General features: G+C 40.6%; 1 protein-coding gene across 3 annotated transcripts in view; it reads right to left on the minus strand.

Moving 5' to 3' along the window:
• FBXW11 (F-box and WD repeat domain containing 11) overlaps positions 1-14,657 on the minus strand; it is a 76,825-nt gene that overhangs the window by 26,129 nt on the left and 36,039 nt on the right. For all 3 annotated transcript variants that reach the window (XM_086621364.1, XM_086621365.1, XM_086621362.1), the window contains 2 exons: positions 11,499-11,561; positions 10,192-10,417 (listed from right to left, as the gene is read on the minus strand). In XM_086621364.1, the coding sequence (XP_086477490.1) occupies positions 10,192-10,417; positions 11,499-11,561 (289 nt within the window). The remainder of the gene's footprint in view (positions 1-10,191; positions 10,418-11,498; positions 11,562-14,657) is intronic.

Raw genomic sequence — 14,657 nt, forward strand, 5'->3', positions numbered from 1 at the left:
TAAACAAGTTTTGCAATACATTCAGAGAAAGCCAACACAGCTCTAAGGCACCAGAGCAACATGACAATTAAATTACCATACGTAAAAGCACCAGTTACAAATTAATCCAAAGAGGTACGCCAAAATTTCTCCAACTCTTTACTTCTTTCCTAGTACAGTCTGCCTACAGGATGGTCCCACTTCCGCAGAGTAAGAACGAGCACAACTCAAAATTCAGCATAGTATGCAAGCAGCAGAAAGCATTTTGCTTCCGGGCACAGAATCCTGGACTTTTTGAGCACATAATGTGCTGGGCTACACGATCCAAAAAGATGATGATCTTCAAGCACATGCTTTACTAAGCAGCAGTATTAAAAAATTAAAATACTCATTCTTTTACTCTTCCCTTACGTATAACAAAAGCTAATTCAACTCAGCAGAAGACAGGACTCCACAGGAACAAATGCAGACATATCCAGTAGAAGCACAAGAAAACATTCTAGAAAAGCTTCCTTGCATCAAATGCAAGGACATATTTTCTATTTAAGCTCCTTCTATAATCTGCAGGTCCCAAGTCCACTCCTGAATTTTTTTTCAGGACTTTGGTGACAGAGCAGATGCCAGAGACACCATGCCCTACAGCCTGGTGTAGGATGGGGAAATCAATGAGAACGAGTTGAACAGTAATTTGTTAATTACAAACGTCGCTTTAACATCCAAAGCAGTTATCCCGATTCATGGTTTGCCATCACTAGGCTCCATACTTAGAGAAATCACTACTGAATGACTTTTACCAGAAGCTGGGGGTTTTGAGGCTTTTGTTCAGCTAGAGAAGAATTAAAGAGGGACACGTTTTTTGAAACAGCTTCAAGTTGAGTAAATGTAACATTCAATACAGCATTTACTTTTGAGGCCAATGGATGCAATTGTTTCCAGCATGAGAATCAGCTAAGAAATCTTAGGATCAGCAGGAGTCAAGTAATTCTCAAATAACGAGAGGTGAGAGCTCAGCTCCTGTAAATTCCAGTGTGAAGTAACTAGTTTAGTTGCGCAGAGGTTTCCCAGTGTATTTACAACAGCCATATGAACAGATATTACCCTAGCATCATTCCTGCATTTGCTGCTCTCCCACCCTTAGGGCACGCGACCTTCTCCAGTGCCGGACCCATGTGTGAGTTTGCCTACTGCTGATGCGACGACGCCAGCTTTACTGGGTCAAAGGAGGAGTCCACCAGTGCACCACAAGAAAACTCCCAAGTAAAACAACAATACTCCAAACAATGCCTTCGGCAGTAAACAAGCATCCCAGAAACATCTACCTGGTGACTCTCATGCTCTAATTGCATCTGCAGCATAAGGTACGTTGGTCAACAAACAACAGTTATTAGCGCGCTGGGGAAACATTTGACTTCCACCACGAAGATCCTCACTACCAGAAGTGGCTTATTAACCCCTGTGATCCTTTTATGTCATGGTAGGGTTAGATTTACATCTTCAGTGCACTCAACTTCCCAGCAGAAGTTCAGATATACCAGAAATGGGGTCCTTGCCCATTAACCAAGGTCTGTGTAAAGCAATGTGCTGCGAAATATTATTTAATATTAAAATTAAAACCTATCCAAAAGCACCAGGTACTTATCCTGAAGCTGGCAGAAAGAATAAGCACATCAATAAAGACAATTCATTCAGTAAGCTGCCACCACAGATCTATCAAGACATAAACCAGGTGGAACACTGCATGCATTTCCTTCTGTCTTTGCCTACATCTTCTCTCTGCTAAGGGTGTTCAGCTTAAAAATGTGATTGTAGTTGAGTAAAAATACATACATAGAAACCACTTAGATACTATACTTGTCCTCAATTTAACACAGCAATCAAACTTTTCTTGTCCATATTCCAACTACAGTGTCATTGGTCCCACAAAAAAAATCACTGGCAAGTCTGTTACTTATTTCAAAGGACCCACAATTTTGCTTTCCCAAAAACTGCACTAAATCAGAGATCTAGAGTAACTTCATTTTCGTGAATAACCTACGCCAGTTGGCCAAGCATGAAAAAAATCTTTCAAACTAGGAGATGACGACCTTTTCAATTTTCCACTTTATCTCATGACAGCCTACTTTAGGCTTCACATAGTCCTGAAAAAAAAAAATCAAAGAAACTACTGTTAATTTTTTAAAGAATTAAGAAATTGTGTTCATACGGCCCTCCACTGCACACTGAATTTGGCACGGCCTTCATAAGAACAAACCACGAAAGAAACCGACACACAAAGCTGACGAGCATTTGTTCGTTTCTTCTGCTAAATTTAGAGAACTATAAAAAGGCTTTAAAGAATGGTGAGAGCTCCTACACAACGTAAACTGGGTTTATACAGATTTTTCAATACCAGTCATAATAACAGATTCAAATAACTGAAACGTAACGAAGTCCAAATAACTGGTGGATCTCAAATCTAACCACTTGCAAACCAGCAAATCCCCTCCTAACACCACCGTGTCTCGCAGCAGCTTTAAGCTGCACCACCTCCTACATCAGCAGTTTCACAAAAATACTAGGGCGTTTAAATACATTGTAAAAGTGGTCTTCCTCTCTGCCACATCCCAATCTTGCTAGTAAATAACGACTTTGAGATTCTAAATACTGTTTTTACTCAGGATATATTTATCTTACTGTGATGGTATGCGATTTGAAACAGTTCTCAAGGTTCTTCTGGAAAATATAATCACTGCAAGGTCACTGTCGAGAGTTAGTTTAAAATCATGAATCCTTGGCTATCAGGAAGACACTAAGTCATTGTGCAAAGTGGAGGACACAGCTAGATAAACCCAAAGAAAACGAACAGGCCTGCTGAGTTAGTGTGCCTGAGTTTGAAGGTTGCAGGTGTGATGAACAGGGCACACATTGTGTTCCAGCACAAACAGACCTGACGGGTATTTCAGACTTCGGTACAAAACAGGGGTATTCAACAACGTAACACTAACCTACACGGAGCAAGTGAATGTCTAGTGCATCTCTAACACTGCAATCACACACCACAGTCCTTTACATGTTTTCCCAGCTCAAAGTACATTATGTAGAAAATTCTTCCTCTTCAAAACATAATCGATTACAGTTCCCAAAGCAAACAGCGCAGAGGATACGGCAATGCACCACCGTAACTGCAAGCTCCATATCGGCAGAGCAGTATGCTCAGGTTCCGGTCTAGAAGGTGGTTAAAGCTCCCATTTCACTGCACCATTTTTCTTTCAATAGCCATGATACAACATCTGAGCTCACATCACCCTCCTCTCCCTCTCCAGAGCACTACGTTAGCGTGTTCACTATCCTCCCAGCACGCGTACCATAGTTCAGGGCTAAAGCTCTATTAATACTGACCTCTCAGAGGGATTTTTAGCCAAATCAATGGGTAATAAAAGGGACTACAGTGCTAAGACATTACAGAAATAATAATTCAATTCAACCACTATTAGGCTACTATGTTTCAAGCTTACTAATTAAATCTAAAACTGAATGACTGAAAAGTTTGGAAGAAGTTAGAAGAAACTAACACTGAAGTAGGTTACAGTTAAACCAGCAGACCCAGAAATTATTAAAAAGAGCTGCAGACACTCTGATGCCAACGGTATTTCTGCAAAATGTGGCAGAACGACAAGAGCACCAGTTTTTGGGCTTCCAGCTCTCTCCCAGAGATACAAAGATGCCGTCCTGTCCCTTCCGTGTGAAAGTCACTTGTAATCAGCGGTGGGGTGGCAGAAGAGCAGAGGCACACAAACTAACCTTGTCAGACAACCTTAATTCCTCTTTGTCAGAAGAAAAACACGCTCCAGCTATGCCTGGGTTCCAAAACAGCTGGTAGCACAAGATACGCTGATGACAGGCAAACCTTTCAGTGTCTGCACTTTTCAGGTGCAAAATTCTTTACTCATGTACCTGAAAGATGGCAGGTGAATGAGCAAACGAATGATGCACAGTTCATCAAATAAACTGGCTGTTTGGCCACAGGAACAGCTGTCCTTAGCAGGCACCTTTTGGTCAAAACACCACAATTTAGTAGTGGTCAAGACAGGACGGCAGGATCTATGCTGAAGATACTCATCTACTGCATGCTTTTCTCATTCCAAAGTCAAAAAGTATAATTTTGCCTAATTGGCATAACTTAGTAAAACAACCCTTCCTCATGTATACTAACATTCTTAGAAGGGGAAACTTGGTACTAGTTGACTAAGATCACTCAAACAAACCATAACTCTGCACTTATTCCAACCATAAACTTAGAGAAAGGCTATGGGATAAAGTAGCCATGCTGGCACTTGAATACGTTACTAAACTTGCTTGCAGCTTTGAGCAATTTTGGAAGTGTAAAGATCATGAACACGTCAGACGTAAAATGAATTCCCAAGGGAATAAGCAACAAACAAATAGAAGGTGTTCAAACAATGGTCAAGCACAAAATAATTCTTTACAAGTTTATCTGTTACTGCCATCTCCTGGCAACAAGCTAAATAATTATCCTCCCCCCAAAAAAAGAGATGGGAACACTGAGGAGCTGTAAAGTTACAAATAACCAATAAAACTAATAATTAATACAAAGGCTACACTACAAAGCATCCTTGGAACAACAAATGCAGGGTTCTGTGGTTTTTTTGGTGGTGATGGTTTTGGTATTTTACCCCTAACTCTAACATATTTGTATCATCTTTCGGAAGACACTGACCAGGCCAGCTTGAAAGTGGAACTTGAGATGCCTTTCAGAGCTCGGACTACTGCATCACTTGCTTTTTGGCAGCAGGCAAGTGGTTTTGAATCAAGTACCAACACTTCAGGAGTTTGATAAGCAGCATACAGCAGATTCCATTAATAGAAATCCATATGTTGTATTTTAAATCCTTTGTGCAAGTAAGAACGTACACGTCAGTTAAGTAGTTTCAGAAGAATTTGATTTAGATTACTATTCCGAGAGTATTAAAAAGTGTTTGGATCTCGGACAAGATGGCAGAGAGCACACAACAGGGCTTGCTTTCTATCCTAACACCTTCTAGCACAAGGCAAACATAGCAGCGTTGAAGTACACGGTTTTATGATTTCCTATTTAGAAACGAACGTGATATTGAGTAATACAATGTGTGTATTCATCAACTTACGTCCAAATGCTTCTAACTTTTTTTTTCGTTGTGAAATACTATTTTTCCAAAAGAGTTCTCCAGATTAAACGCGGTTGGACAGAACTGATTAAGAAAAATGATACATGACAAAGCAGGAACATTTTGCAATCATACAGTCTTTCACACAACTGCATTTGAAAGAGCAATAACAATGCTCTGAAAAACAGTCGTGAAAATCTGGATCCAAAGCCACCTCTCACGCTTCAAGCCTGGAAACGCAACCTGAATGACCAAGGTACCACCACCAATTCACCCAAAAGCTAAGCCTTTCTTGGCCAGATCAACGCTGCTGCTCCTGGCTGTCGACATGCCGATTTGAAGCAGAGATGAAGAGCTGACAAACCCCTGCTGAGGCACCAGGACTCATGAACACCATTTCCTCAACAAGAGAAAAAAAACTCACCATGCCCCCGGAGAGCTCGCTCCGGCACGCCGAACCAAACCCTCTCCGCCATTTCGGGGAGCCGTGCGACAGAGGCAAACGGGACCGGCTGTGACACTGCGCTGGGTGCCTCTCTGTGCCATGTGCACAGCTCAGCAGGATCAGGCTGACTCGGGGCTCTCATTCCAAAAAACATCATTTCACCGTAACATACACACCAAGTATTTAGAGACAGGGCTGGAACAAGGTCCTCACAGAGACGAACTGCCCCAATAAACTCAAAGTCCAAGGAAGATCTTCCTTCCTAAGGTGACTTTTGTTTTCTACAAACAAAACCACACCTTGAGTACTGTGTCCGGTTTTGGGCCCCTCACTTCAAGAAGAACATTGAGATGCTGGAGTGGATTCAGAGAAGAGTAACGAAACTAGTGAAAGGTTTAGAGAACTTGTCCTGTGAGGAGCGGCTGAGGGAGCTGGGACTGGTCAGCCTGGAGAAGAAGAGGCTCAGGGGGGACCTTATCACTCTCTACAATTGCCTGAAAGGAAGTTGTAGGGAGATGGGGGTCGGTCTCTTCTCCCACATTATGAATGACAGGACAAGAGGGAATGGCCTCAAGTTGCACCAGGGGAAATTTAGGTTAGATATCAGGAAAAACGTCTTCACAAAAAGGTTTGTGAAGTATTGGAACTGGCTGCCCAGGGAGGTGGTGGAGTCCCCATCCCTGGAGGTGTTTAAAAACCGTGTGGATTTAGTGTTGAGCAACATGGTTTAGAGACCCTGACAGTGCAGGGCGAATGGTTGGACTCAATCTTGAGGGTCTCTTCCAGCCAGATGATTCTATGATTCTCGAGAAGATGCAGACTTGACTGCTATCCGCAGGAGGATGTTTTACACAACTATCAGACCAAGCGTTTGGAGAGACGAAAACCAAGTGACAAGTGCTCAGCTTGTGGTTTTTTTACTCACTTCACTACCCCAATGCTTCTTCCGACTCTTACTTGTGGTGTAACCCTAGTCACAAATGCTCATTAATGTTTAATCTAACTAGCCCCAGGTTTTCCATAAAAGCTAAGGGCAATCAGCTACCCCACCTCCCGACAGCGATAACACAGACGTACGCATGGCACTTCCAGCCTTTTCATTCCGAAGCCAGTGTTTCACTGCATTTTAAGGATGGATTGTGAATTACTAGGCAGAAACCCTTTATTCAGATGCACAATTTTCACAATTCTGTACAACACCGGTCACAGTTACGAACAGATTTTTAACAAGTCAGAAACTCAAATGTTTTCTGACATTAAAATACAGCCATCTCCTCTTCCAGGAATACACAGAGCCTTGGAAGCTGCATACTGAGCCCAACTACACAAATGCTTTGCTTTGCAGTCTGTTCTTAAGATTCTTTCTGCTTGCAAAAGTGCACAGATTTAAATTGTTCACATTAAAAATAAACATCAAGTAAAATATTTACCCTAATTAACACAGTAGGACCAGGTCCAAAGCACAGATACTTAGATAGGCCCGCTCTAATGACTTCAGACAACATGCAGGACTAAGTTTAAGACACATTAAGGCCTGAAATAGCTGCATATACCTATTTTACATTAAAAGACAGGGAACACTTAGTTTTATACATGGTTTCTGAAATAGGTACTAAAACCTATCAATTTTATTTAGTAAAATGCATCTAGCATTTATTGGTACACTTTTCAAAGCAACACATTACTCTCAACTCTTATGCCTCTACAAAAGCTTTTGCAATTTTATAGAAGATGGTGAAAAATTACAGCTGTTGTTGATTATAGGTACCAGATGAAGGTTTGGTTGAATTTCAATAATAAATTAAAAACAATTAAAATCCACAGGGATTTCAAAGCTCAATGTGTAAATATCACTTTGTATGAAAATGAAACCCAAATGTGGGATGTCAACTCTATAAAGCTGACTAACATTAGATACGAAACAGTCACTTAGATCATGCAACTACACAGGCTTTTGTTATTTTAGAAACCAATTTCAAAAGAAGCCTGGCAGGGTTTTCCTTGCCTGACACAGAGTACAGTTCCCTTACATTTTAACACACAAAACAGACCTGGAAGGAACCTTCTTTCCTAATCAAGCGTAACAAGGTAGTGCTCGAGGGTCAAAGTTGTAATTTGCTTAAGGAAAGGGCACAAGTTGGATGAGACCATGCAAGGAATATTAAGATTAACATCTTAAAGATAATTAAGAGAATCAAAAGCACAAAGGTAACATAAGTTATTCTTGCAATCATGCAGTCCCTTATAGACTGCTGTCTTTTGAGAGTTGTTTTTGATATGCTACAGGAAAGACTGTTGGCAGATGTGGAAACACATGGAGTACAGGCTTCTGAGCCACCTGATCCATGGAACTTGCAATAGCTGATACAACTACAGGCCACACAGCTACAGCTGATACAACCAGTCGTACACCACGAGGGTGATTTGTAGTAAAGGAAAGAGCTCACCCACAGCCCAGCTTGTAAGAACAGGAGCTGCAGACTAAACATTCCGCCACCACTTACAGAAAAGCACACCAGAATTATCACTCCTTTTCCCACTGAAGTGAAGGGAAGCCAGATACAACAAGCTTTTTCCAGTTCTCCTGCACTCTTGCAGGTGTAAGATCAGTAGGGATAGTAGCAAGCAAAAACTATTTCCATTTAAAACAAAGGAAGTTTACTTCTTTAAGGCAAGTGAAACTCTCTCTTAAAAGGCAGTACTTTACTATTCTCTTTTAATGCAATGTTAGTCCAACATGGGATTCATTTCAAGCAACTCAGATTAACTTCTTGGGTAAATTTATACAGACGTTCTTCAAACACATCACCTTTAAGAAAGGCTGAGTATGGGAACAGTTCCCAGTATTTTCATCCTCAAAAGCAACAGAAGTCGTAAATATAAATATATATTTGTACATACAAATGAGCTGTAAATAAGCATCAGCTTATGCAGCTCCCAGAAATTTCTTAGGAATAAACACGTAATATGAAAGAACTATATAGCTCCATGGCATCAGCCCTGAGGTATAAAATAAAAGCAAAATAAAATTATACTCAAAGCTCATACTCGTGCATGATGACCATGACTGTCTATTTCACTTTATTTTTTACTTAATCCCAGATACTCTCTAGAGAAATCAAAATACAGTATTTCGAAAACCAGCTGGAAGAAACAGCCACAGTACCTAAAGGAGACAGCCCTCCAGTCAAAACGAGGAGCACATTTTGATGTGTGTGGCCAGACAAGCTAAGTCTTCTATAAAATAACTTCCGTGGAACTGAGGTGTGTGGGAAAAGGACACTCCCTGCCTTTCACAGCCCTCTCACGTTCTTAAGACTGTTTTTTAAGAAAATAGAGCACATCTGAGAATCCGTATCACGTCCTGTGCCCTACTCCACGCTCTTCGTTCCCCTCCAACTACTAAGAAGTTAATTTCAACCATGCTTGACAGATGAGCCAAAATCCCCTTGATGACCTCCAAAAGTTGAATTCCTCCAGGTTTTGTGAAAATACAGCAGCACTACAGAGAACAGAAACCTATAACATGCAAGCAGCGTTCTGTCCCAGACACCAGGAAAGCCCATGCGCACCAGACCACCTAAGCACACCAATGCCTACAGAAGTTTCAGGGCTTGTAACATGACCAACCTTTAAAGGAACTTCACTTCAGTGGTCCTTCTGCTCAGAAAATTACTAGTTTCCAATTTCCTTTACGATTTGTATCACCTCCTCATCTGCCCTCAGCCCTCCCTGTCACGTCTTGGGGTACATCCAGACTGCTCACTGCAGGTGTGGATCTGTGCTATTGCAGTGCCAGTGGCAAAGAGAACATTTTGACCATTTATTTCATGCTTATTTCTCACTCTGGAAACAATGTCCACACATTTACCTTCCAAAGAATCAAATGAACCATTCTCTTCAGCAGCAAAAATCCTTCCAGAAATTAATGGAAAAATATATTCAACTTACCAGGAGATTGAAAGCTAAAGATTTTACATACCTAGTTATTACTGCTTTTTTTTTTTTTTTTTTTTTAAGAAATGCATACAGCAAGTTTAAGAACAGATTTCATATTCTAATTATTGATACAGGTTTACGCTGATTAGTGGCAGAAGAGGTTCTGAGCAACTGAAGAACGGAAGCATGGCTGGACTATACGATAAAAATCCACAAGGACTTTTGCTCCTGAGTCAGCAACAAGACCAGACAAACTAGACTGACTCATCTAAATTTTACTGAAGATTCAAGAAACTTAGAACAAAACTAAAATGTAACAAATACTTCACAAATGAACTCTATAGTATTTTCTACACCTATGGGGTTTGTATGAAAAAGGAATTTAGACCAGAGCTTGCAGAGATACAACTTTTACAACGACTCAGTTCTAATTTAAGTTCTTCAGGATATGCTGTTCACAACTACTTTTACATGGAACAACACTGGCATCCAGTGGCCAATTCAATTAATCACAGAAGTGAAGGACTTCAGCTACCCTCCCTGCACTTCTTTTGACTAGGAAGCATCACTGTATTTATACGAGACAATCAAAATCTAGAGGATGTTCTGGAAAGTTTGCATCCACACCAAGTATTAAAAAAAATATTTGTGAATGCACCTCTTGTAGAATAAGTATTAACTTACCTGGTAACGCAGTGATGAAGTCCCGTTGTAACATGGGCTTCAAGTAAGAGTTAATATGTCCATGCTGATAGTGACACATTCGTGAAATAAGGTGTTCCACAAATTCAACTTGATCTGATTCAGACCACTGGTCAAAATATTTAATACACAAGTCTTTTTCCTTTTCGTAGTTTCCTTCCGATGGTCTTTTTCTTGAGACAATCACAGATGAAGTTCCATTACTTATCTGTTTTTGGAAAAGGAATATCAGTATCTAAATATAAACAATAGGAGCAGCTTTAAAAGAACTCTTGAGCAAGAAAATGTGACAAGATGCAAAGAAAAAACAGAATTCAATTTTAAAATACACTCTTAAAACTATCAGCTACACCATACAAGTTTTGTCTTTCCTAGACAAAGATGAATGAAACACGACCTTGCTCATAATTATAACTTACTTCTTACACTGAAAAACTCCAATTCCCTTACACTTCTTACCACTTAAACAGCAAGCAACTTAATTCTTCTTAGGACAAACTTTTCCAGATTAAACCAGTAGTTTCTGCTGCATATTGCAGCCTGCCTCCACAAATGATTTGCACAGGTTCCAGCAATTAAAATAACATGCATTTAGAGCCATACCAAAGTTGGGTATTAATACTTTAATTAACACAAAAATTCAAGACTCTCATGTCAGTGTTGAGCTGCTTGTCCATAAGTGAAAACTAAGAATTACATGACATCAAGGGCTTGTTTTGTTTTTGAAAAACAGCTCATGTCAATGTTTGGGACCATCCACATAAAAACATCCTTAAAATCCCGTGAGCTTTAGCTACAAATAAGGATGCAACAAGAACACCACCCCAGGACTCGCTGCTAATTAGGAAATCGAACCAAAGATAGATGCCAGGCTCTTCTGAGCCCTTCAGGAGACCAAGAAGGCTCCTGGGGAACAACTGTCAGCTCTCTGAAATGTTCTCAAACTTCTTCAAAGCAAATTGGTTGCAACTCTTTGCCATGTGAGGTCGTTGAGTTTTTCCTTTCAAATGACAGTCGCGTGCTCAAAACAGTTGAAATGTTTTCCCAAGTATCCTTTGACACAGAATTGTCCTTTCAAGGTCAGCACAAATGACAAAATCGGAGCAGATCCAGTAATTTCTTGAGCATTATTCATCAGTGTCATCCTTCACTTGAAGGCTGATTTAATTTTAGGATCATACAGTCAACTACGTGCAAGGATGATTATGCAGACACAAGATTTAGAAGTTTCTCAAAAGCAGAGACGTAAAAACATGCCAATTCTTCTTCCATGCAAGTGTTAGTCCTACCTGCCATAGGGTATTTTTCTTTGGAGACTCATCTTCATTCTGATCCTCCATTACTGACGTGTTCTAGGAAAAAAAAAAAAAAGAATTATGACTTCAATTTTTCATTCTATGGCAAATCCTTGCTCTACAAGCATTACGAAAAAGCAAATCACTTGAACAGATAAAATTCATTTTCCCAGTGAACGGAATTATCAAAGATTTCTGGCCACAAAACCTGAGTATTACAAATAAACTCCGCTCTTAACTGACATGTTTATCAATTCCATTTACTGTAAAGATAACTCCCCAACCCCTCTTCAATTTCCTTTGACAGGTTTTCATGCAGCCTTTCAACGCTTTTCTCACTGGGAAATAAATTCACTTTCATCCTACTCAAGCCAAAGTAATTAAACCTGTCAAAGTAATCAACTAGCACTTTCTGCCAAAGTTAAATTGCATATGTCTAGTTGAAAAAAAAATAGTTGAAAAAACCCCAGCCCACTATACTCTACTTACATGCAATAGAATATGAATTTTTTTTTACCACAAGAAGGAGGACCGTTCTCTGCAGAACGGCTCCGATTCACTGCCACAGTCTGTGTCCTACAACCCCTGGCAGTCACTATCGTTCTTCACCCTGACTTAATTACAGTGCTCTCCCCACATCACAACTGCTCCTCCCTACCGTTTTCTTCCCTTTTGTTGGAGAACCAGATGTAAGAATTTCTATAAACATTCAGCTGCAAATGTTTCTTTGTAGAGCCTACTGCAGTTTTTCAAAGTCTTTCCCTCATTTCTTTCCTTTTCTTTTTTAATTATCTGCTCCCTTTTGCTGTCCATACCACAATTACCACCTAGTCCTACCTACTCACTGGTAGCTCACGCCTAGGCAGTTACTGCTCATGCTGCTCCCCACCAACCCTGTCCTCCCCATTACTCATGCCCAGGAGACACAGGCTAACTGGCAGGGGGCTATTATGGAAAACTGAATGCCTTAAACCATTCTCTGTATTTATTCCAGCCTTCTTCCCCCCTCAGCTACCTCAGCAGAAAGAGGAACAAGGCATTCAAGGAAAACACATGATGGAATAAGTCACACAATTCCCTTACTCTTGGCACCGCAGATTATGGATTAACCCCTTAACAACTACATCCAACCCCCAATCAAAACACAATTCCACCTCAAAAGCATTCTCTGCTTCATCTCCTCTTTCTTTATGTAAAGGATGTGCTGCAACAAAACCAGAAAACTTGAAAAATTAACAGTATTACCAACACACAAATGAAAGGTTACAGTATGAAAACTATGTCCACTGGGTGACGGGAAAACTCAAGTCTATCTGGTTATGATGCACGTAGCAATGACAAATACAAGCCCAGGAGATGGCTAGCGAGGAAACAAAAAATGGACAAAGGCAGTAAAGGTTTTGTGTTACTCCACAGATACATATGTTTCCGTGTTTCTGGACACACATAGAACAGTAACACTGGAAAAGTAAACTGCCCTTTCCACATTTTCAAAATCACAGTCTCTTGATGGTCATTCCAGTTGTTCAGATCTACACACTGTTCATAACCAGCACTATCACTGACGTGCAAATGATGTGCAAACGATGCTCTCCCACCGCACGGTGCCACAAGGGGGAGCACAAATCAGCCGCAGACTGACTGGTACCCAACTGGCCCACACCAGCAAACGTTCCTCCAGAGGATTACACAGGGTTGGGTTTGGGGTTTTTTTAATTTTATTTTAAATTTGAGTGTGTAGAAATACTCATCACAGTGATCATATGTTGTTATTAGTGTTTCAAATTACTAAACGAGTAAGGAACATCTCATCCCCTTTGGCAGCTGAAGGATAAATACATGCACTGATCCTTTGAGCTAAGAGCAAGGAATAGGAACTCTCAGTGAGAACATCAAACATGGATGGCTTGGGTCAGCATATTCAGCAGAAATCTCACATTACATCAGTTCAGCCCCAACCTAACCTTCCTTCAGTAGATCACAGCGAGACTCTGCCATTGCTTTCTTCTGCTCCTTTATTGGGAAACAGAGATCATCACTAACTCCCTGGGATGCAGGCTAAGAACTGTGTCCTAAACATTACATCTTCTCATTCTAGGAACATATAATAAAGCTATGGCAGAGCAGCACTGTAACACAAAGTGTGCAAGAACACAAACTTCATCAAAATGATCAGACTTCCACACTAGGCTATTGGTTGCAGAGCAAGTTTTTGTCTTTGGTGTGCACCTACTTAATTCTACTGCCCCTCTGCTGCTCCCTACGTAAAGAAAACTGGGAAGCACACTTCAAGGAGATGCTACCTCCTTGGCATGTCCACTGATACAAGGGAGAAGTAGGACGACTGCATTTCTCCTGCCCCTCTCCAATTGTCCCTCTTCCTTCGGAGCATCAGAGCACAGACTTGGTTAAGAGGACAGTGTCTTAGATCCACAAATGGGCAACGTGGCACAGGCAAGTACTGCTGCTGAGAGGTATCTCCATGACCTCTCAACATCAGTGTCATGAATGTGAGTGCAGACTACATGGATGCATTTTTAGGCTGGAAATTTAACACTGTATTTATGTATTTAATTAGGAAGTAGGTAGCTGTGTTAATTCAATGCTATCCACTACAGAGTTCATTGCTTTTCCTCTCTTTTCCCACCCTAAACTCACGCCACATTTTCTTACTGTATTTCAGAGCTCAAAGGTTCTTTCTACTCCCAAATATACAGTTTGTTTTCCCTACTGTATTTTGTCTTCCTAATAAATTCTCTCTACTTCTGTCTTAAACACTCCATTTTTGGAGTTAATCCCCAGATCACATACATCCTAACTCAACAGCTTTTACACATTGTACACAGACTCTAACATGTCTCCAAATCACTTAGCCTATTAACTAAAGACTAAAAGATGACCGGGTGGGTCCAGCTCTGTTGCCTGGAAGAAGCAATTATACAACTCTAATCTGTCCTGTAAATCCACAGTACTTGGCATAAGAAGAATTTCAAAATTCCTAGCAGCTGGTGTCACTAGTCCTTGCTCAGGAAGGCCTCCAGCTCTTGTGTAAGAAGGAAGATAGACATCTACAAGCTCAACTCTTCCCTTCATCATGTTGTTCCTTCTACCTGTACCTTGCCGTTTACCCCACTCACCTTCTACAGAAAGCTA

Source organism: Tauraco erythrolophus, chromosome 16, assembly GCF_009769465.1.
Source record: "Tauraco erythrolophus isolate bTauEry1 chromosome 16, bTauEry1.pri, whole genome shotgun sequence".
NCBI classification, from domain to species: domain Eukaryota; kingdom Metazoa; phylum Chordata; class Aves; order Musophagiformes; family Musophagidae; genus Tauraco; species Tauraco erythrolophus.